Source organism: Martes martes, assembly GCF_963455335.1.
Source record: "Martes martes genome assembly, chromosome: 2".
NCBI classification, from domain to species: domain Eukaryota; kingdom Metazoa; phylum Chordata; class Mammalia; order Carnivora; family Mustelidae; genus Martes; species Martes martes.
Window position 1 is genome coordinate 35642658 of NC_137889.1, and position 25381 is coordinate 35668038.

The window sequence follows — 25381 nt, forward strand, 5'->3', positions numbered from 1 at the left end:
AGTTCCATTATATGTAAATGGCCTAAATCCTTTAATCAAAAGTCAGAGAGTGATTGAATGGATAAAATAACAAAACAAATCTATACATTGCCTACAAGGGATTTCTTTCAGAAGTAAGGACACTCACATACTGAAAATGTAGGAATGGAAAAAGATAGCAAAGAAAGCTTGTATAGCTACATTCATATCAGACAAATAGTCTTTTTTATTTTTTAATTTTAATTCCACTGTAATTAACTTACAGTGTTCTATTACTTTCAGCTGTTCAACAGAGTGATTCAACAGTATGTTGTTACTCAATACTCATTAAGATATGTATATCTTATGTTACTCAGTGGTCATTAAGATAAGTATAGTGTTAACAGACAAATAGACTTTAAACAAAGGCTATAATAAAAGACAAAGAAAGACACTATAGAATGATAAAGGGATCAATCAAGAAAGAAGATGTAGTATCTATAAATATATGTGCAACTAATATAGAAACACCAAAATACATAAAAATATTAATAGAACTAAAAGGAGAAACTGACAGAAATACAGTAAGTGTAGGACACTCTAACATCCCACTAAAATCAATGAATACATCATCTAGACAGAAAATAAAAAATGGGAATCAGCATTAAGCATCACATAGAGCAGATGGACTTAAAAGATATAGAGAGAATATTCCACCCAAAAGGAGCAAAATAAACATTTTTGTCAAGTGCATATGGAATATTCTTCAAGATAGAATACATGTTATGCCATGAAACAAGACTCAATAAACTCAAGAAAATGGAAATCATATTAAGCACTTGCTCTCACCACAATGGTGTGAATCCAGAAATCAATCCCAAGAAAATTAGAAAAAACAGAAATACATGGAGATTAAATAAATGTTGCTGAACAACTACTGGGTCATAGAAGAAATCAGAGGAGAAATTTAAAAAATCCTGAGACAAATAAAAACAGAAATACAGCTTATCAAAATGTGTGGGATGGTGCAAGAAACAGTTATAAGAGGGAAGTTAATATCAATACAGGTCTATCACAAGAAACAAGAGAAATATCAAGTAAATAATTTAGCTTTACACAAAGAAGAATTAGAAAAAGAACAGAGTAAGGTCAAAGTTAGTAGAAGGAAAGAAATAATAGAGATCAGAGCTAAAATAAATGAACTAAAGACTAAAATGGCAATAGGAAATATTAATAAGACTAAGAGCTAGTTCTTTGAGGAAATAAACAAAATTGACAAATGTTTAGTTAGACTCACCAAGAAAAACAGAGTGCTCAAGTAAATAAAATTAGATATGAAAGAGAAATTACAATTCCTATCATAGAAATACAAAGAATCGTAAGAGACTACGATGACCAATTTTACAGTAGTAAATTGGGCAACTTAGAAGAAATGAATAAATTCTTAGAAACTTATAATCTGTCAATACTAACTCATAAAAAAACCTATAAAGCCTATGGGTGTCTGGGTGACTTAATCGGTTAAGTGTATGACTCTTGACTCTTGGTTTAAGTTCAGACTCTTAACTCTTGTTCTTTGTGTCACAAGATCAAGCCCCACATTCGGTTCCGTGCTGAGCATGGAGTTTGCTTGAGATTCTTTCTCCTCCCCTGGTGCTCCCCCTGCTTGTATTTTCTCTTCTCTCTTTCCTTTCTCACTCTCTCTTTCAAATAAATGAATAAATAAATAAAATAGAAAATCTGGATAGATCAATTACTAATAAGAAATTTGATTCAGTGATTAAAAAAAAAAACCCCTCAGTAAACAAAAGTTTGGGACCCAATATCTTCAATGGTAAATTCTACCAAATGTTCAAAGAAGATTTAATACATATGCTTTTCAAACTCCTCCAAAAAATTGGAAAGGAAAAGATACTTTCAAACTCATTTTACAAAGCCAGCATTACCCTGATACTAAAACCAGACAAGAACATGATAAGAAAATAAAGGTATTGCGAATATCCCTAATGAATATAGATGTAAAAATCCTCAATATAATATTGGCAATTTGCATTCAATAATACATTAAAAGAATTATATACCATAATCAAGTGGAATTTATTCCAGTGATGCAGGGACAGGTCACCATCAGCAAATCAATTAAGGGGATACACCAAATTAACAAAATAAAAGAAAAAAGATATGATCATCTTAATGGATGCAGAAAAAAATTTGACAAAATTCATCATTCATTTATGATAAAAACTCTCAAAAATTTGTCCATAGATGGTACATACCCCAACACAATAAATTCCATATATGACAAATCTGCAGCTAATATCATACTCAGTGATGGAAAGCTGAAAATTTTACCTCTAAGACCAAGAACAAGACAATTTTTAGTTAACATAGTATTGGAAGTTCTCGCCACAACAATTAGACAACAAAAACAAATAAAAGACATAGAAAGTGGAAAGGAAGAAGTAAAAATAACTATTTGCAGATGATATGATATTATTATCTAGAAATCCCTGGGGCACCTGGTTGGCTCAGTCAGTTAAGTATCCGACTCTTAATTTCTGCTCAGGTCATGATTGCAGGATCCTGGGATGAAGCTCCACGTTGGACTCCATGTTCAGTGCAGAGTCTGCCTGTTCCTCTCCCTCTGCTCCTACCCTCACTTGCACACACTCTCCCTTTCTTTCTAAAATAAATAAATCTTTAAAAAACGGGAATCCCTAAAGACTCTACCACAAAACTGTTAGAGCTAAATTCAGTAAAGTTGTAAGATAAAAAAAAAATCAATATAAAAACACCGGTTGTGTTTTCTACATGCTAATAAACCATCAGAAAGAGAAATTAAAAAAAAAAATTCCACTGACAATTGCATCAAAAAGAATAAAATACCTAGAGATAAAATTTAACAAAGGAGGTGAAAGACCTGTATGCTAAACAAACTTTAGGACATTGATGAATGAAATTGAAGATGACACAAATAAATGGAAAGATATTCTGTGCTCATGCAGTGGAAGAATCAAAATTGTTAAAATATCAATACTACCGAAAGCAATCTGCAGATTAAATTCAATCCCTATCAAATCTCCAAAGACATTCATCACCAAAATGGAAACAAAAATTATTTTAAAATTTTCATGGAATCACAGATGACAGTGAACTGACAAAACCTCCTCAAAAAGAAAAACAAGGCTGGAGACACCACATTTTCTATTTTCAAACTAGACTACAGAGCTATAGCAAATAAAACAGTGTGGTACAGAAATCAAGATAGGCATGTAAACCAACTGAACAGAAAAAGAAGCCTATGAATATACGGTCAATTAATTTATAATGAAGGAGACAAAAATATACATTAGGAAAGTATAATGTCTTCAAAATATAATGTTGGGAAAACTAACAGCTACATGCAAAAGAATAAAACTGGACCATCATCTTAACATGTACAAAAATTAACTCAAAGTATAGTAAAGACTTGAATGTAATATCTGAAATCATAAAATTCCTAGAAAGAAACATAGGTGATAAGCTCCTTGACACAGTCTTAAAGACATTTTTGGAATCTGACATCAAAGGCAAGAGAAACAAAAGTAAAAAGAAATAAATGGAACTCCATCAAACTAAAAAGCTTTTGCACAGAGAAGGAAACAATTGCAAAATAAAAAGATACAAAATAAAAAATAAAAAACCTACTGAAAAAAGATATTTCCAAATCATATGTACAATAAGGGCCTCGGATCCAAAATATATAAAGAGCACATGCAACTCAATAACAGAAAAATTCCAATTGAAAAAAGGAAAAAGATCTGAATACATTTTTCCAAAAAATGTATAGAGAAGGCCAACAAGCACATGAAAAGATGGTCAACATCGCTACTCATCAGGATAATACAAATCAAGACTACAGTGAAGTATCACCTTACAGTTGTCACAATGGCTAGAAGCAAAAAGACAAGAAATAACAAGTGTTGGTGAGGATATGGAGAAAAGGACTATCTTGTGCACTATTGGTAGGAATGTAAATTGGTGCAATCCCTATGAAAAATAGTATGGAGTTTCCTCAAATCATTAAAGATACACTGAAAAAATTAAATTAAATTAAAAAATATTAAAGATAGAACTACCATATGATCTAGTAATTCCACTACTGGATATTCATCTGAAGAAAATATAAACACTAATTTAAAAAGGTATGTGTACCACTCTGTTGATTGCAGCATTAGCCAAGATACATAAGCAACACAAATGCCCATCCATAAATGAATGGATAAAAATGCGGTATATATATATACAATGCATTACTACTTAACCACAAAAAATAATGAAATATTGGTATTTGTGACAACATGGATGAAACTTAAGGTTATTATACAAATGAAATAAGTAAGAGAGAGAAAAACAAATACCATAAAGCTTCACCTTTATAATTCTAAAGAGCAAAGCAATCAAAATAAAACCCAGACTTACAGTCACAGAGAACAGATCAGTGGTTGTCAGAGGGAAAGGTTTGGGTAGAGCAAAAGAGGTGAAGGAGATTAAAAAGTACAAGCATAGAGGTATAAAATAAGTAATGGGGATATAATGCACAGCATGAGGAATATAGTCAATAATGGATTGAAGATGATGGCTTATAGACTTATTGTGGTGATCATATCACAATGTGTATGATGTTAAATTATTATGTTATACACCAGAAACTAATATAATTTTTATGTCAAACATACCTGAATAAAAATTAAATGAACATACATTATAAAATAAAAAAGAATTGCTAATCAATTTGTCATTTCAAGGTTTTGTTTTATTTTTAATTCAACAAGTAAGTTTGAATGTCATTTATATGTGGCACACTGATTTACGATTGCTACTTTAAATCTCAGATGCCTTATAGTTTCAGGAATGTGTGCACTTGTACTTCCAACTTGACTAGCACCCTCTGAATGAAATCATCTTTGTTCTCCCTTTATTGTATGCATATATAAGTGCAAATGCTTATATGTATGTATATATGCATATGGATGTAAGCTTGTACATTACTATAACCATGCTTTCCTGGTATAGACTTCTTGTTTGGTTCTTCCAAACCTCTCACACTTTACTTTGATTATAAATGTAAACAGATGGTTTAGGAAATGTTATGTTTCTTTGTGAAGCAGGAAAAAATGAAAGCTCAGAATTCTGAAATTTGTTAGAATTCAAAGATCTAATTTTAAAAATCATCTCTCATTTTAGTGGAATGTTGTGCTTAAAACACATACATATCTTCTCATACAAGGATAATGACAGGTTATAACAACCAAAAAGCAAAGTTATTGGATAGCTGAGGCCTAGTTTAATTATATTTTCAATATTGTGTGGAAAATAATTTATAGCACCAGGTTCAAATCCATTCAGTATAATTGTGACAGTCATTATGGAATATCGTATTTGATAATTACATAATATAACACAGCTAAATACAAATGAACATGTTTTGTTACCATTTGTGTACCACAAACAGTTCCATCAGCTACATAGGCATAATCTCTTCCATCTGATCTCACTGATGACCCAGTAGCTATAGATATGCATGCGTGCCCTTGAATATATGAATAAACTGCAGATTGAACATCATTTTTATAATTCTTATGTGGCCAAACACAAGCTAATTTTCCACAGAGAACATCCCTGAAATGAAAAAAAAATTCTATCATTTTGTCTTTTAATGATACCAACTTCCAAATAAGTATTATATAACATTAATATTGTTTAATATGTGGTATAATACTTTTGGCAGAAAAAAATGCCAAGATAATATTATCCTATGGTGCACAGCAACTGAATACAATCCAATCATTAGCACTGGAACTGAATTGACTACTGTACACTAAACTCAAATTTGCAGTCGTAACCTTATTTCCTATTTCAGAACTCAACGTTTTGTCTAGCCTCCAGTTGACCTAGGCCATTCATCATATTTTACCACATTCTTTGGGAAAATTCATCACCTGCCTCCACTTTGATACCGCTAGGCCAGTCTGGTCATTTGTTACCCAACATTTCCTGAGAGTAGCTGGTTGCATTTATTAACTCTCTATATATTTTGAGCCCCTTCTGTTAATGTCCATTGCCCCTACCATGAACTTTAATCAGTACATCTCTTAGTATACACACTCTTCACATTGATCCCAAGATTTTTCCAACATGCCGATACTTGCATTGGTTCTGCACCTCTCTTGAGAATTAAGAAACTTGAGATCTCCTTTATGCCACAAGCATACCAAAAATTATCCCATAAAGAGTTTATTTAGCCATTCATAATCTATCACTGGACAGAATACTGCCTTCTCTAAAGGCTTACAATAGTCCTAGACCATGCCCTGGAAAGTAATCTATGTCATTTCTTGCTCATGGAGTCACTCAAATATATCAATTCTCATTTTCAATGGAAAAAACTATTCTTAACTATTAATATGTGCTTATCAAGCATGTCCTTATTACTTCTTCAAAAGTCTTCCCTTAGAAAATTTTATCCATTTGTCCTAAAAGACCATTTTAGTTTCTTTTAACATCACAGAGATTAAGTTAATGGCACAATGAGGTAAGATTCAAGTGAAATTGGAAGCCAAAGTTCAAATCTCTTTCCAAGCTTTTCTTCTTCCCAGCATAAATTTTCTATCCTGGATCTAGATACTTCTTTTGGTTGTGGCTCCACTGTCTTTCTATGGCATATATCTTAAACCAACTTTTCATAGTAGGTCTCTTTCTAGTCTGGTTATTTATTACAAATTCTTCCTCCAAAGTCCTTTCTCTAAGAATTTGCATTTATGGTTGAATTCTTGAAAATAACGGGCTTTTCTTTTCTGGAAAGGAATCACAGTCTTCTTAGAGCAGATAAATTGTGTTGGTGATTTTATTTCAGGAAAATGTATGCACCATGAAATCTGGGTAAGTTGTGCTTGCTAGAGTTTCACAGTTTCTTCCACCTTTTCTGTCCATACTTCCACAAATAATCTTAGGCCAAGGGTAGTTGACATGCCTTCTGGCCATCAGGGAGAGATTAAGCATAGCTGGTTTATCCCTACCTCCTATTTTTGTTGGCATCCACTGTGGTATAACTCAGTCTGCCTGATCACTGGTGTTCTGTATTAGTGTTTAACAAGGTGTGACTGACTAAATCTTGTCTTTTGGAGCTTATATGGATCTCCTTATCAGATCTCTCATCATCACTATTTTTGTGATTCCAGAGATTCTCTTTCAATCTAATAGTCTTGCATTGGGGCATGTGGGAAATTCTGCATCCTCTACATGTCATACTTACAGTAAATTCATGTGGATGCGAAGTGGTGGATACAATCTTAGTCCCACCCAACTAGACATTTTCTTTGGCTATTTATAATCTTCACGAAGGAAGCAAGATATTTTTGTTTTGTTTTGTTTTGTTTTGTTTTGTTTTATAAGCACGCTGAATGTAGTGCTTACCAAAGGATTTTACAATTTTTCCTGACCATGTCTTTGGAAGTTAACGAAAATCCTGCTTCCTCCTGCATCACTTGACCCTGAATATTTTTATATTCTCTCTCCATTACCTTATTTCTTGAATTTGGATCTATAACTATTTTTAAGCCACTTTAAGTTATAATTAACATCTACAATCTGTACATATTTAATGTAAACAATGTGATGAATTTGGGGATAAACACACACTCATGAATCCATCAGTATCATCAAGGACATACACATATCCATCACTTCCCAAAGTTTCCTCTTGCCTTTGTGTGATAATAATAATAATAATAATTAATAATTTTATTATAATATTTTAAAATATTTTGTGGCAAGAACACTTAATATAACTACTACCACTTAGCAAATTTTAAATATACAATGCCATATTTTTAATTGTAGTAACTATGTTGTGTAGCAGATCTCCAGGACATGTTTATGTTACTATACTCTTCCAGCTTTACTGGGGTACAATTAACAAACTTGTAAGACATTTAAAATATACAAAGTGATGATTTGATATAGGTATATATTATGAAAGGATTCTCCCCATTGACTTAACACATTCATCACTTCATTTATTTATCCTTTTTTGTGTGTGAGAACATTTAAGTTCTACTCTCTTAAAAAATTTCAATTATATAATACAGCGTTATCAACTATAGTCACCATATTATACATTAGATCCTTGGAGTTTAGTCATCTTAAAGCTGAAAACTGGTACCCTTTTATTAACTTACCTCTGTTTCTCACTGACAACTATTTTTCTACTCTCTGTTTATAGGAGTTTAACTTTTTTTTAAATTCCACATATAAGTGGTACTATTATTTGTCATTGTCTGGCTCATTTCACTTAGCATACAGATGTCTAGGTATATCCGTGTTGTCACAAATGACAAGATTTCCTTCTTTTTAAAGCTGAACAATATTTCATTGTATACATAACACTTTTCTGATCTTTTTGTCTGTTGCTAGACATGTAGATTGTTTCCATACCTTGGCTATTATGAATCATGCTGTAATTAAATTGGCTCAAAATATTGATTTCCTTTCTTTTCATTACAGTTAGAAGTGAGACTGACAGATCATATGGTGGTTCTATTTTTAATTTTCTGAGGAAACTCCAAATTATTTTTCATAGTGGTTATATGTTTTACATTCCCATAAACACTATATTAGGGCTCCCTTTTCCCTACATCTTTGCCAGCATTTGTTATACATTGTCTTTTTATAATAGCTATCCTAACAGATGTGATCTGATATCTTATTGTAGTTTTGACATACATTTCCTTGATGATTAGTGATGCTGAATATTTTCTCATGTATTTGTTGGCCATACACATATCCTTGGAAAAATGTTTGTTCTGGTCCTTTGCCCATTTAAAAAAAATATTTTCTTATTATTGAGTTGGAAGATATCTTGCCTATTTTAAATATCACTTCTTATCAGATATTTGCTTTGCAAAGATTTTCTTCCATTCCATAGTTTGCATTTTCATTTTGTGGATGATTTCATTTGCTAAGTTGGAGCTTTTTAGTTTGTTGTACTCCAACTTGTGTAATTTTTTTTCCTGCTTTTGCTTTCAGTGACAATAAAAAATTATTGCCAAGACCACTGCCATGGAAATTATCATGTGTATTTTCCTTAAGGAGTTGTACATATTCATATCTTAAATTCAAGTCTTTTTTCCACTTTAGTTAATATTTGTGTATTTGTGAGATTGATATCCCATTTTCCCAGCATGATTTATTAAACAGACTACCATTGTATAATCTTGGTCTCTTTGTTGAAAATTAATCAATTGTATATGCATATATTTATTTTTAGACTGTCTATTCTGTTCCACTAATATGTGTTAATTTTTGTGCCAACATCATACCCTTTTAAGTACTATAGTTTTTTTTTAATAACTATAGTTTTTTGGTACAGTTTGAAATCAAGAAGTGTGATGTTTTGTTTTTCTTTCTCAATATTACTCTGGATCTTTGGGGTCTTTTGTGGTTTCATCTAATTTAAATTCTTTTATCTATTTCTGTAAAAAATGACATTGGAATTTTGATAGGGATTGTATTGAATCTGTACATACCTTGGGTAGTAGAGGTATTTTAACAATATTAATTCTTCCAATCCATCAGCATAGAATATCCTTATATTTATTGTGTGTTCTTCATTTTATTTTATCAATTTCTTATAGTTTTCAATACATATATCTTTCACTTCCTTGGACAAATTCATATCTAAGTATGTTATTCTTTATGATGTTATTATAAATGGGATTATTAATTTCCTTTTCCAATAGTTCTCTTTCCATTATTAGTGTTATAGAAATGCAAATAATTTTTGTATATTGAAATTGTGTCCTGCAACTTTACTGAATTTTTATACTAGCTCTAACATTTTTGTGGTTTCGCACATGTGTTTTCCACATGTAAGATTGTATCAACTACAACAGACAATTTCACTTCTTTCTTTTTTTTAAATTTAATTTTATTTTTTCAGTGTTTCAAGATTCATTGTTTAGGCACCACACCCAGTGCTCTGTGCAACATGTGCTCTCTTTAATACCCACCACCAGACTTCTTTCTTTCTTATTTGGATGCCTCTTATTCTTCTTGCCTAATTATTATGGCTGGTACTTGTAGCATTATTTCAAACAGAAGTAACAAGAGAATGAATCCTTGTCTTTTTCTTGGTCTTGGAGGAAAAATTTTGAGCTGCCACCTTTAATATAATGTTAGCTGTAGAATTGTCATATATGACTTTTATCATGTTGAGGTACAATCCTGCTATACAAATATTTTTTATAATAAAATGATGTTTACTTTTGTGAAATGCTTTTTCCATACCTATCAAGATAATTATGTGATTTTTATACTTTATTTTGTTAATGTGGTGTAGCATAGTGATTGATTTGTGGAGGGTGCACCATCCCTTCATCACCAGAATAAATGTCACTTGATCATGAGGTATGATCATTTTAATGTACTTTTTCTTTTTGAGAGAGAAAGAGAGAGCAAGAGGGGAGGAGCAGAGAGAGAATCTTAGGAGGGCTATATGCTGATCGAGTCCCAATTCAATCTCACAATCCTGAGATCATGACCTGAGCTGAAATCAAGAGTTGGGTGCTCAACCAACTGAGCTACCCAGGCATCCCCCTTTTAATGTACTGCTTAATTAATTTTCTAATATTTTATTGAGGATTTTTGCATCTATGTTCATCAGGAATATTGGCATATTATTTCTCTTCTTGTAATATGCTTGCCCAGCTTTGTTATTAGAGTAATAATACTAGCCTTGTAAGATGACTTCGGAAGTGTTTTTTCCTCTTCAGGTTTTTACAAGATTTTGACAAGGATTGCTATTGATTATTTAAATGCTTGTCAGAACTCACCAATGGAGACATTTGAGTCTGGAATTTTGGTTTTGGGGAGGTTTTTGACTAATTATTTACTCTCATTTGTTTGGTCAGTTAAGATTTTTTATTCATTCATGATTCACTTGGTAGATTGTGTCTGTCTAGGTTAATTATCCATTTCTTCTACCTTGTCTAATTTTGGAATATATAACCATTCATAGTTATTTCTTATGATCCTTTTTGTTTCTTTGATATCATTTATAAAGTCTTCTCTTTCATTTCCAATTTTAGCTATTTGAATCATATTTCTTTTTTCTCAGTAGAACTAGTTAGTGGTTGATCAATTTTATTGATGTTTTCATCAACTTTCAGTATAATCGATCTTTTCTTTTTTTCCCTGTTTTTAATACTTCAATCATAGTCATTTTTATTGTGTTGTTAGCACCATATAGTATATCATTAATTTTTGATGTAGTGTTCCATGATTCACTGTTTGTGTATAACACCCAGTACTCAATGCAATCTGTGCCCTCCTTAATACCCATCACCAGGCTTACCCATCCCTTCACCTCCTTCCCTTCTAAAACCCTCCATTTGTTTACCAGAGTCCATAGTCTCTCATGGTTCATCTCTCACTTTGATTTCTCCCCCCTCATTTTTTTCCTTTCCTAATCCTCCATCCTATTCCTTATGTTCCACAAATAAGTGGAACATGGTTATATGGTTATATGATAATTGACTTTCTCTGTTTGACTTACTTCACTTAGCATAATCTCCTCCAGTCCCATCTATGTTGATGCAAAAGTTGGGTATTCATCCTTTCTGATGGCTGAGTAATATTACATTGTGCATATGGACCACATCTTCTTTAATCATTTATCTGCTGAAGGGCATCTTGGTTCTTTCCACATTTTGGGTATTGTGGACATTGCTGCTATGGAGGTTAGGGTGCATATGACCCTTCTTTTCACTACATCTATATCTTTGGGGTAAATACCCAGTATTGTAATCGCTGGGTCATAGGGTAGCTCTGTTTTTAATTTTTTGAGGAATCTCCACACCATTTTTCAAAGTGGCTGCAACAATTTGCATCTCCACCAACAGTGTAAGAGGGTTCCCCTCTCTCCACAACTTCTCCAACATGTGTTGTTTCTTGCCTTGTGTATTTTTCCCATTCTAACTGGTATAAGGTGGTATCTCAATGTGGTTTTGATTTGAATTTCCCTGCTGGCTAATGATGATGAACAGTATTTCATGTGTCTGTGAGTCATTTGTATGTCTTCTTTGGAGAAGTGTCTGCTCATGTCTTCTGCCCATTTTTTGACATGATTATCTATTTTTAGGTGTTGAGTTGGAGTTCTTTATAGATCTTGGATATCAGCCCTTTGTCCGTAGTGTCATTTGCAAATATCTTCTTCAATTCTGTGAGAATCAACAACAAATTAAACCTAACCCATGCACAAGAAGGGAAATAATTAAGATTAGAGCAGAGATCAATGAATTAGAAACCAGAAATACAGTAGAATGCATTAATAAAACTAGAAGGTGATATATTGGAAGAATTAATAAGATCAATAAGCCACTGGCCAGACTCATACCAAAAGAGAGAGAGAGAGAGAGGTCCAAACTAATAAAATTATGAATGAAAGGGGGAGGGATCACGACTAACACCAAGAAAATAGAAACAATCATCAGAAATTATTATCAACAGCTAAATGCGAAGAAGTTAAGCAACCTAGAAGAAATGGATGCATTCCTGGAAACCTATAAGCTTCCAAAACTGAATCAGGAAGAAATTGGCAACCTGGATAGATGAATACCTAATAATGAGATTGAAGCGGTGATCAAAAACCTCCCAAAAAAACAAGAGTCCAGGGTCTGATGGATTCCCTGGGGAATTCTATCAAAAATTTAAAGAAGAAATAATACCCATTTTCCTGAAGCTGTTTCATAAAATAGAAACAGAAGGAAAACTTCCAAACTTATTCTATGAGGCCAGTATTACCTTGATCCCGAAACCAGGCAAAGACCCCACCAAAAAGGAGGATTTCAGACCAATATCCCTGAAGAATATGGATGCCAAGATTCTCAGCAAGATCCACCAGTACATTAAAAAGATTATACACCATGACCAGGTGGGATTTATCCATGGGATGCAAGGGTGGTTCAGCATTTGCAAATCAATGTGATAGAACAAATCATTAAGACAAGAGGGAAGAACCATATGGTCCTCTCAATTGATGCAGAAAAAGCATTTGACAAGGTACAGCATCCGTTCCTGATTAAAACACTTCAAAGTATAGGGATAGAGGAAACATTCCTCAACTTCATAAAATCTATCTATGAAAAACCCACAGCAAATATCATCTTCAATGGGGAAAAGTTGACAGCCTTCCCTTTGATATCAGGAACACGACAAGGATGTCCACTCTCAGTACTGTTGTTCAACATAGTACTAGAAGTCCTAGCAACAGCAATAAGACAACAAAAATAAATAAAAGGGGGGCGCCTGGGTGGCTCAGTGGGTTAAGCCTCTGCCTTCAGCTCAGGTCATGATCCCAGAGTTTTGGGATCGAGCCCCGCATTGGGCTCTCTGCTGGGCAGGGAGCCTGCTTCCCCCACCTGTCTCTCTCTCTGTCTGCCTCTCTACCTACTTGCAATCTCTGTCATATAAATAAATTAAATTAAAAATAAATAAATAAAAGGTATTCAAGTTGGCAAAGAATTCAAACTCTCTCTATTCGCAGATGACATGATATTTTACATGGAAAACCCAAAGATTCCACCCCAAAATACTAGATCTCATACAGCAATTCAGTAATGTGGCAGGATACAAAAATCAATGCACAGAAATCAGTTGCTTTCTTATACACTAACAATGAAACTATAGAAAGAGACATTACAGAATCAATTCCATTTACAATAGCACCAACAACCATAATACAGGAATAAACCTAACCAAAGAAGTAAAGGATCTATACACTAGGAACTACAAAATACTCATAAAAGAAATTGAAGAGGGGTGCCTGGGTGGCTCAGTGGGTTAAAGCCTCTGCCATCGGCTCAGGTCATGATCTCAGGGTCCTGGGATGGAGCCCCGCATTGGGCTCTCTGCTCAGCAGGGAGCCTGCTTCCCTTCCTCTCTCTCTGCCTGCCTCTCTGCCTACTTGTGATCTCTCTCTGTCAAATGAATAAATAAAATCTTTTTAAAAAAAGAAATTGAAGAAAACACAAAAAGATGGGAAAACATTCGATGATCATGGATTGAAAGAATAAACGTCATTAAAATGAATATATTGCCCAGAGTTATCTATACTTTCAACACCATCCCAATCAAAATACCAATACCATTCTTCAAAATACTGGAACAAACAATCCTAAAATTTGTATGAAACCAGAAGAGACCTCGAATCACTAAGGAAATGTTGAAAAAGAAAAACAAAGCTGGGCGCATCATGTTTCCTGATTTCATACTGTATTACAAAACTGTGATCACCAAGACAGCATGGTACTGGCACAAAAAGAGACATGTAGACCAATGGAACAGAATAGAGAGCCCAGATATGGACCCTCAACTCTGGACAACTAATCTTCAACAAAGTAAGAAAAAATATCCAATGGAAAAAAAGAGTCTCTTCAATAAATGGTGCTGGGGAAATTGGACAACTATATACAGAAGAATGAAACTGGAGCATTCTCTTACACCATACACAAAGATAAATTCTAAATGGATGAAAGACCTCTTTGATCTTTTCTATTGACTTTTTAGTCTCATTTCTTTCCACTCTATGCTATTTTCTTTCTTCTACTCAAGTTATGCATAGGTTATTCTTCTTTCTGGTATTTGAGGTATAAATTATGTTGTTTATTTTGGACATTTCTTCTATTTAATGTGGATACTTATCACAATAAACTTCCTTCTTACAACTGCTTTGCTACATCAAACATTCTGGTATGTTGTGTATCCATTTCCATTTTTTCAAGGTATTTTTTTTTTTTTACTTCTCTTCTTATTTCTTTTATGACTCATTGGTTGTTTAGTAGCATGTTGTTTGTTCCACACAAACTTGTGAGTTTTCCAGTTTTCTTCTTGCAATTAATTTCTAGTTTCATACTATTATGGTTGGAATAGATGTTTGATATTGTTTCCATCTTCTTACATTTATTAACTTTTTTTGTGGCCTAACATATGGTCTCCTGAAGAAAGCCTCTGTGCACTTAAGAAGAATGTACTTTGCTGCTGGATGGAATGTTCTGTAAATATCTATTAAGTCCATTGGGTCCAATAGGTAGTTTAAGGCTGATGTTTCCTTACTGATTTTCTGTTTGGATGATCTATCTATTCATTGTTAAAAGTGGGGTATTGAAGTCCCCAACCATTATTGTATTGTTTTATGTATCTCCATTCAATCTATTGATATTTGCTTTATATACTTTGGTGCTCTTAAGTTTGGTACAACAATATTTACTGTTACGTTGCCTTGATGAATTGATCCCTTTATCATTATATATAATGATGTTTTTGTCTCTTATTATAGTCTTTGGCTTAAAGTCATTTAGTCTGATATAAGTATAGCTATCTGTGCTTTTTCTTTTGACTTTTCATTGTTGTTGTTTGTTTGTTTTGTTTAATTTATTTTGTTTTTATTCTCATTTTGCAAGAATTACCTTTTCCCAATTTTCACCTTCATTCTGTGTGTTGTAAAGCTGAAGTTCCTTGTAAGCAACATATTGCTAAGTCTTTTTAAATTTTATTTATTTTAATTAATTTATTTATTTGAGAGAGAAAGAGAGCAAAAGCAGGGGGAGGGGCAGAGGGAGAAGTGGACTCCTTGTTGAGGAGGGAGCCTGGGATCATGACCTGAGCTAAATGCAGGTGCTTAACCAACTGAGCCACCCAGCTACCCCTGTTGGCTCTTGTTTGATTATGCATTCAGCCACTTTATGTATTTTGATTGGAAAACATAGTCTATTTATATTTCTGATAGGGACTTACTATTGCAATTTTGTAAATTGTTTTTTGGTTGTTTTGTAATTCCTTTGTTCCTTTACTCCTCTTTTATTGTCTCCATCTATGATTTGATTTGATTTTCTGTAGATTAATGCTTTGATTCCATACAATTCTTTTTTATCTTATGTGCATCTACTTTAAGTTTTTGCTTTCTGTTTATCAGGAGGTTTACATAAAACAGCTTATATTTGTAACAATCAATCTTAGTTGATAGAAACTGAACACATATAAAAGCTCTACATTCTTACAGTCTTCCTGTATGTTTATATTTTTGTGCTCACAATGTGTATTTTTTACAGTATTTATAAATTAACAACTTACGGTAGTTATAGTTATTTTTTAATTTTTTGTCCTTTAATCTTAAACTAGAGTGTGAGTGATTTATCCCCCACTATATTACATTAGGATATTCTGATTTAAACTATTTATTTGCTGTTTCTTGTGGGTTTTGTTCTTTCGTATATTTTCTTTTTCTAATTAGTATCCTTTCATTTTGGCTTAAAGAACCACCTTTGTCATTTCTTGTAAGGCTGGTCTTGTGATGAACTTCAGCTTTTGCTTTTCTGGAAAATTCTTTCTAACATCTCACTCTCTTCTGGCATGCAGATTTCTGCTGAAAAACCTAGTTAAAATTTTTTCATGTTCTCTTGTACCTATCAAGTTACTTTTCTCTTGATGTTTTTAAGACTCTTTTGTTTTTAATCTTTGACAGTTTAATTTTAACATATCTTGCTGTGGGGATTTTTGATTCATCTTTTTGCTTCCCCCTGGGTTTCCTGGATCTGAGTATCTGGTCCTTTCCCCCAGATTAGGGAAATTTTCACCCATTATTTCTTTAAATAACCTTTCTGTCCTTTTCTCGCTCTCTTTCCATTCTGTTACTTCTGTAGTGTGTATAATGCTCTCTTTAGTGGAACTCTCTTGAGTTCCTTAAGCAATCTTCACTCTTTTTCTTTCCTTTTTAAGACATGGAGGTGTTTTACATATTGGGACGCTAAATGTGGAGTCCAAATCCTTTGCTCCTCAGGAAGAAGCTGCAGTTGGGAGTTCCCTTCCAACTGCATGGTGCTGGGCCAGTTGTGGGGTTTACGGAGAGAGTATGTATCTGCCCGTTTTAGTGTGAGTATTTCCTCATTTGCTCAGTGTGTAGAAGTCTCAGATATTTTCTGGATTTCTTTCAGAAGTAATTGTTCCATGTGTACATGAACCTGCAGTGTTTCAGTGGTAGGAGTAAAATTCCAAAATCTCCTATATTGCCATCTTGGTCAACCTCCTCTCTGTTGTTATTATTATTATTTTTGATTCTTTTGTTTTCAATACTCTTATGAAATTCAGGAAGTATTTGTTATGGACTAAGCTGTCCTTTATTGGAGTTCATAAATCCCTTAAAAATACTCTAGTACTCCCAATTAAGTCCTCATAGGTACTGCCACACTTTACATATCAGTATTTTGGAAACAAACAACAAAAACATAAAAGGAAACTTATTCCTCTAAATAATTTTATGTTCTAAAAATCAAAGCACTTGCTTTGGGATTATTACCTAAATAAAAAAAAGCTCAGTTTTAAATCTCAAGATAGTGTACAAGTTTCTGATTTTTGGCCCACTTCCTACTTCTGGTAATAAGATAAGCATCAGCCCCCCCCCTTTTTTTTGGTTTAGTCTCATTATTAGACTATATCTGGGAAAAAAACAGCAAAAAAGAAAACCAAATTATGTTAAAGAACAATATTTATAATGTTATTTGAAAATATTCTCCTGATATACAGTTTACTGTCCATTACTCTTTAGTGTCTATTGACAAGAAAGCTATAATTTTTATGATACAATAAAAATTAATTTCTGTATACATACTTCTGATCACAAGGTAATGGTTGTGAATTTTTAAAACCACAGTTTCTAGATTTGTCAATGTGGGAATTAATTTCCTTGAAACAGGCAAATGGAGCACCTTGAGCACCTAAAAATGTAAAGATGTCTGTTAAATTATTATTCTTAATCCAAATTAAATTTTTTGTTCATAAAAAAACAAACTCTTATTTCATAAATAAAATATAAAGAAAAAACTCATTCTTTTTTCCTGTGTGTATACTGTTAATGCAAGTAGAAAGAAATAATTATCTAACAAAAAACAGAAAAGAATTATATCTATTGTAGTAAAATTAAATTATTGTTAAAAATAATTTGCTGCCTCTCCCTGTGAGAATGCATACTGCCTCATCCAATGAATATTAGACTTGACCTTGTAATTTGACCTTCTCAATGAAGTAAGAGATTTGAATATGTCACTTATGGGCAGAAAGTGTTGTGGGACTTGTGAATAGAACAAGTGTTACAGTCTCCTTTGTTTTCTGATACGGGATAAGCAATCTTTTAAGTAGAGGTTCATCTGCCTGTCTAGGTATAATTGTCAAAGTAATATGGAGTAGCAGAATAGTTGTATTGGATATGGAAATCTGAGATATTTTAGGATTGTTTCCATTTTATTAAATACATGAATTGGTACATAAAAGTGGAATTTTCCTGTAAAATATGTGGCATTGTCATTGAAGCCTTATAGTAGGTGATAAGAAAATTATTATCATTGGATAAGGAAGAGTAATTCATGCTATGTGAGGGTGAAACACTTGGAGAAACTCTCTTCTCAATGATTGAAAGGGTGATAATAGCCTTAATAAACCTGTTGTCTTAGGCAAAGAAGTAGGGAAACAGAATCTGTCTGTTACTTTTGGCTGTATTTGACCAGAAGGCAAAAGTACTCAAGAAAAAGATAAACTAAACTCAGGATAGAATCAGTTATTTCAGAGGCAGTAATAAAAAAAAAAAAATTTGAGAAAGCCTAGAAAGGTGTCCATTCTACTGGCATTGCTGTGGATAATGATAGTTGCTGGCTGATGTAAACTAGCCAAATTATTATGCTTATTTGATTGTTCTGTGTCTCTTCAGTGGTGGTGCTTGTTGATGGGTGTTAATCTGTTAGATTAATACAAAGTTCTTCGTATTATTTTTCATTTCCATGTATCTACCCACATATTTCTATCCCAGAACTCTTGCCTCTAATCTTCTAGTCTTTTCATATCCAGGCTCCCCACCAAGAAACTAGGCCCTTTGTCATTGTTCATGAGTTTATCTATAATCTACCTCTGGCTGTTTCTCCTTCTACATGAAAAAGATAACTAGATGCTCAGTATCTTTCAAGGCATCCTCCAAAGTGAGTTTTGCAGTATGGCTACTTCTTCCCCCAGCCAACTTATAACCAGTGACTGACCCATCATATGTATAAAATAAGCCTTGGTTTGTTCTTCTTGTGTAATTTGGTCATGATGAAATCCCATGTATCCATAGGTGTGAGTGGAGGGAGATGCAAAGAGGAGAAATGTGTACTGTTTTAGATTTCCTGCTCATGGACTTTTTCCTTTTGCTCTCTCTTTTTGCCTGTGCTTGAGTCCAGGTGAATGAATGACTTCTATCCATCTGACCATTTACCTTAGTATGTCTGACATAACTGAGCTTAGGCTGTACAGTTCTGCATGCAAGGTTATTTGGTGTCTGAAAGAGTCTTTATCTCTACAGGGATCACTAGGGTGACCAGAATTGTTTTGTTAAGGTGGTATGGTTCTCCAGTTTAGATGGCACAATCTTGCTCCAGAAGCCTAGAGAACTGCCCTGTCATTCTCCCAAAGAAGCTTGGGATAAGCCCCACACAGATTTCTTTTTTTTTTTTTCCTCTCACAACCTACACTTCTGATATTATTGGGGCCGCTGTGTTTTTATAATTCAGAATGCATGGCTGCTTGCATTGCACCTTGGACATGCTGCAGAGCCCTTTTCTGCTTTTCACCTCACTCAACATTAGCAACATTTTATGTCATCTAGTAGATGAAACTAAGCAGTACTTCCCCATGTGGAATATACTGCCTCTAGATCCCAAAGAGAACTACCAGCTATTGTACTTCTTAGTTCAATAAGATGCCAGATACATACAGTTTGCTTTTACTTTGCAGGGGATGTCAGGTCATACCCCAGATCACTGGACTCTTTAAAATTTTACTGATGACAAATTTCTAAACATTTTGAAAGTCTGTCTCCAGTGTTTTTATTTACATGTGTTTTATTTAATGCTCTAATATTCTAGGAGGCTTTGCTTATTTAGCTGGATTAGAACAAAATCATTGATGGAGCAGACAATGTGATATTACATATCGCTACAATTGCATTATGATTGAGGGCAGGAGAGTAAAACTAACCCTGCAACAAAACCCAACATTAATGCTATTATCCATTCCACATGAAAGCAAACCATTTCTAATTATTTTTCTCAAATAGGAAAAGAAAAGAATATATTTTCCAAATCAGTGGTTATACTCCTACCACATATCTGAGGCCATGTTATTCTGCTCTAGCACAGACACCATATCTGGCATAGTGGGTATAATTACTCAGTCTACTACTTGTCTCCATTTGCAATAGATTCTTATTATCTTCTGATGCCATCTGGTTTCTGCAAGAATCATGTGTAATTAAATGTAGATATACAGAACCATCTCTGCATCTTTTAGATCTTTAAAAAAAAAAGTGGCATTAATTTGGGGGCACCTGGTTGTCTCAGTCAGTTGGGCATCTGACTATGGTTTCAGGTCAGGTCTCAATCTCAGGTTTGTGAGCTCAAAGATGCTTTAAAACAAATAGCACTAATTTCTGGAAAGAGACATTTACAGAAGCTTTCTCCATGGCCTTGCCAACTAGGCTAAGGATATAATGATAGGATTGCAAACACTATTAACATGTCAAACCAGATGATATCCTCTAGGACTAAAAAATAATTACCAAATAGATTTGTGGAATAGTGGACCCATTGTACATTGAAAGTTATCAAAGATTCTATTACCTAACCCCTATGAGTCCCCACTCTTACAAAGACACCGTGATGACACTGGGTTTCTGGTTAATTCATGTCAATTCACACACTCTTTGTCCACTAGTTTCGAAAATGCTTGGCTATTTCATTTCCCACATGAACAGATAGATACCTAATTAAGTGACTGAGAATCATTCGAGGATGTGCTAGAGAAATTGTTAACATGTATGTTTGCCAAGGTGTTGTGTGGTTTCCCTTCTGGAAATCTAGTCCTCTCTTATGTCAATGAGTTTTGGTTGTGAAAAGTGGCTTACATTCAGAATTTGAACATGAAATTATGGCATTTATTAATTTAACTCTACTGAGTCCCCTAGTCATCCATTTTTTAATTTCCTTTGATGGTACAAACTGAGTAATATTCTATTATCTATCTTCCTGATTGTCTTTAGACTAGGTGTCCATGTCTGCTACTGCTTATTACAATAATTTTATCCATCTGGTTTCTGGAAGCCAAGCACTGCTCTCTGGCCTTGATATTTTTAAGACCTTATCAATCATGCCCATTGCTATTAGTGAGCCTACTTCTATATTACCATCTCCTCCTGCCACCACTGGCCTACAGAGAAGGCCATAATGAAGACTTAAAGTGATTTTGATACACCTATTAGCACCACATTCCCTGTGACATTGGGCCTTCCTGTTCGGACTATTTGGCCTTGTATTTATAGCATATACATTATATCCATTTCCCTGAGACTTTTCTTTCTTTCCTCCATTATCTCATGGCAATTTCATCATTTAAATTTCACTTAGAGCGAGCCATCCCATTTTTTCCCTGCCTCTGGAAACACTTCTGATAGAATTTTTTTACCATCTTCTAGGATCCTAGCCAGGATGTTAATTCCTATTATTTTGGGAGAGTGCTCCGAAAACAATGAACTTTCTTATCTAATCTTATGTTCCCCTATCTAATCTTATATCAAACACTCTCAGAATCCAATTCCATGTAAACTCCCTTGATTCTAGCAGTAAATGCTGGCTAGGACTTACAGCTCCATTGAGGTATATTTCTTTTACTCCCTTATAAGTTCCAGCAAATCCTGGCTCTATTTTGCTGTGCCTTAATTTAATTTTCAGCTTTAGTGTCCAGAACAGGTAGGAGAGAGATCCTAATGGGGATACAATTTGTGTTATGAGTGATAGGCTTCCACATTTTCTTCAAACAATGGGAACACGCTTATACCATTCTTAATTGGACAAAGGTGGTGGTGTGAGGGATCAGAGTTGTGTCATTTTATAAATGCAGTAGTTTCAGAGAAGTCTGGAGGCTAAAATTGCAGGGAACATGTTTTCATCTGTTCACATCCCAACTGTAGTTCTTGTTGTTTTTCCAGCCAGAATCTTAATCATGGTAAAGCAGACTTGACTGAGAATTTAAACTCCTCTGAAATTCCTTCAACTTTATAATTAAGTTTTTAGCTTGCTCTAATGTTATATTTTAAAAGATTAAAACCTTTCTATGAGTTAACAGTGGGGCTCATTCAACATACACTTTGATTTCAAATGAACACCTTTTTGTTATCTTTTCTTAGATTTCAATGTTGTTTAGTAATAGCCATCTAATACCCCCGTCCTTATAGTTACAATTCCCCCCCCCACACACATTTCAATTATACCAGCTAATGGATTTTCTTTTACTTCCTAGTTCACTCAGTGAGGGTATTACCAACTTTCACCAGTTATGGCATGCTTATTCACAGCTTGGAAGTAAGTAACTTTGTTTTGAAAATGATCTTATAGGGGTGCCTGGGTGGCTCAGTGGGTTAAAGCCTCTGCCTTCAGCTCAGGTCATGATCCCAGGGTCCTGGGATTGAGCTCTGCATTGGGCTCTCTGCTCAGCAGGGAACCTGCCTCCTCCCCTCTCTCTGCCTGCCTCTCTGCCTACTTGTGATTTCTGTCAAATAAATAAAATAAAATCTTTAAAAAAAGGAAAAGAAAAGAAAATGATCTTATAGAATATTTTTTCACACCACTCTAAGGATCATTTGTTAATGGTTAGAACTTCCAGAAGCTAGCATCTAGATGAAGCGTAATGTGAAATCTATTTATTAGTGATTAGAGCATCTGGAAGTGAGAGGGAGAAAGCAGAATAGAAAAGATAAGAAGTCAAACAGAAATGCAAGCCCAACAAAGACTTGACCAGTCCTACGCTGTTTGCCGGAGTGCAAATTGTGCCTGATTTGTGCCTGATTAGACTACAATGTTCAGGCCTTTATATCCCACCTCAATTAATTATTGGATTTGTGCTGTCCTGAGAAAGGTGTACTTTTGGGTGAGGTGTCTGTACAGTTGGAGTGGATAATAATGACAGAAGATGGTATTTCCCTTGTCCACTACACCTCATTTTTTCCCAGCATTTTATTTTTATTAATTTTATTTATTTATGTATTTATTTATTTAATTTTATAAATTTTCCTTTAACTGCACCTAGCACGATTAAAGTTTTCATATTTCTTTTGTATTTCATATTTCATATTTCTATTTGTATTTCATATTTCTTTTGTATTTATGTTTTTACTATTTTTGTTTCTTGATCATAAACTCCATGAGTAAAATAACCATGTGACAATACTCAACTTGTTGAATACTATCAGCTCTGTGTGCTCTTGCCTTAAGTACAGCCTTTTGCCCTATAATTTTTGGTAACATAAGAACAATAAAAAAGTGCCTCCTTCAGATAGGAGCCAAATAAATGAAGAAAGGGGGGGATGAATGTATGAACTACATCAAAAGATAAAATTTTGACCCAGTTGGGTAAATTTTGTGGGACACCAGATCATAACTTAGAAGAGGAAATACATACTAATGGTTAAGTCTTACTTAAAGATCCTTATTTTTATTAGAACTCAAAAAGATGTCAAATGACAAGTAGTTCAATTCTGGATCAAAGATTTATTTAATAAAAAAGAAGAGTATGGCCTGGATAATCCTTAATGGATGTTATAGGGAGTATTATTTAATTTTTTGAAAATATTTTATTTATTTATTTGACAGAGATCACAAGTATGCAGAGAGGCAGGCAGAGAGAGAGGGGACGCAGGCTCCCTGCTGAGCAGAGAGCCCAATGCGGGGCTCAATCGCAGGACACTGGGATCATGACCTGAGCTGAAGGCAGAGGCTTAACCCACTGAGCCAGCCAGGTGCCCCATTATTTAATTTTATTTTTAAATGATATATTAAATCTCGATCTAAAGATACTGTGACAATGACAAATAATATTTTTTGAATGCAAATAAGCACTGAAAAAGAAAAACAGCAAAGACATAACCAAATAAAAAGTGGAATCCTGAAATACAGCCTACAGAAAATGCCACTGCTCTGATTTAGGAGATTATAGCTCTGTAGCCCTGGTTAAATATTGGTTAAGTCACCTAATTTGAAACTTGTTACTAAGGATGAGTTTCAGATAATTAGGTAAACAGTATAAATTGCATTCCATGTCCTTTGGTATAAACTATAGACCTTATTATTGTGGGGCAAATAACTAAAAAGTGGTGCTTACACCACTTTTACTCAATTAGTAAATGATTTATCTGAATACATTTCAATGAGTAATTTTTGTCCATTCAAATTTCATTTAATCCCTCTAAAATCATATTGGGGTATTATGAATACTTACTGCCTAAAAAGCAAGCATATATGCGCAACTCTTATTTGAATTATTTGGAAAAACTATTTAAAAAGAAAATATGAAAATGAATTTGGGTCAGTGGCTTATGACTACTGTTATCCTAGCAGTTCCTCAGTCAAGATACGATTATCCTTGAATGAAATTCACTCTGAACTTCTTGCTTTATGATGAAGATATGAAGTAAAAAAAAATTTAAGTAAAATTCTAGAATCTACTAACTTGCTGTTCCAATCTCTAAGTAATTATGAGTGGTAAAAATGGATTTTTGCCCAGGTTGCTAAGCACGAAAATCAAAAATCAAACCATGAAAAGAGAGATGTACAATATTATCCTGGAGATACTATACAATACTATACTATACTACTGTCCTCTGAAAACATCTTCCTTAATTCAAAATTGTTCTGTATTGAGCTTGAGATCCAAGTTCTACTTCAGAGTGGTGTGATATGTATTTCATCATATAGAGGAATCCAAATTTAAGGTAACATAAATACATAAAAAAGACAATACCTTCTCCAAGTACCTGGGCACATTGGTTATCAGTAGTTTGGCATCGTCCTTTATAACAATATGCAGTTCCCAAACTGCACAACATGCCATTTGATGCATAAGTGTCAGGAACGCAATTACTGGATGTTCCATTGCAATATTCTGTAAAATCACATTCTTGATCAATACTCTTTCTACATGGAATGCCTGCTACTGCTATCTAGGACGAAACAGAAAAAGAAAATCATGTTCTTGTGAATGACTATTCTTCCTTACTTAGTGAAGAGATTTATCAAATAAAATATGCCTAATTATTGATATTTGGGGGAATCATAAAATTCCCAAGGTTGTGAGTTCTCTGAAAGAAATGTCAGGTACAGTATTCATTATGAAGCCTGAAGGAAAGTAAGTGTCTCAGATATAAAAGGATCCTTTGTGACAGAGGGTTTACAAGTCTTCTGTGTTCTGCATTGGGAGGCCATCTAACTCAACCTGCATTTAGAGGGAGCCTAAATAGCTAACACATACCTGTTCCGCA

General features: G+C 33.8%; 1 protein-coding gene across 1 annotated transcript in view; it reads right to left on the reverse strand.

Annotated features, from left to right (window-relative positions):
• Window positions 1-25381, reverse strand: part of ADAM18 (ADAM metallopeptidase domain 18) — a gene marked incomplete at both ends in the record, with an annotated part of 160731 nt that overhangs the window by 64768 nt on the left and 70582 nt on the right. The window contains 3 exons of the mRNA XM_080796291.1: window positions 5433-5619; window positions 17660-17765; window positions 24865-25063. Coding sequence (XP_080652417.1) covers window positions 5433-5619; window positions 17660-17765; window positions 24865-25063 — 492 coding nt within the window. The remainder of the gene's footprint in view (window positions 1-5432; window positions 5620-17659; window positions 17766-24864; window positions 25064-25381) is intronic.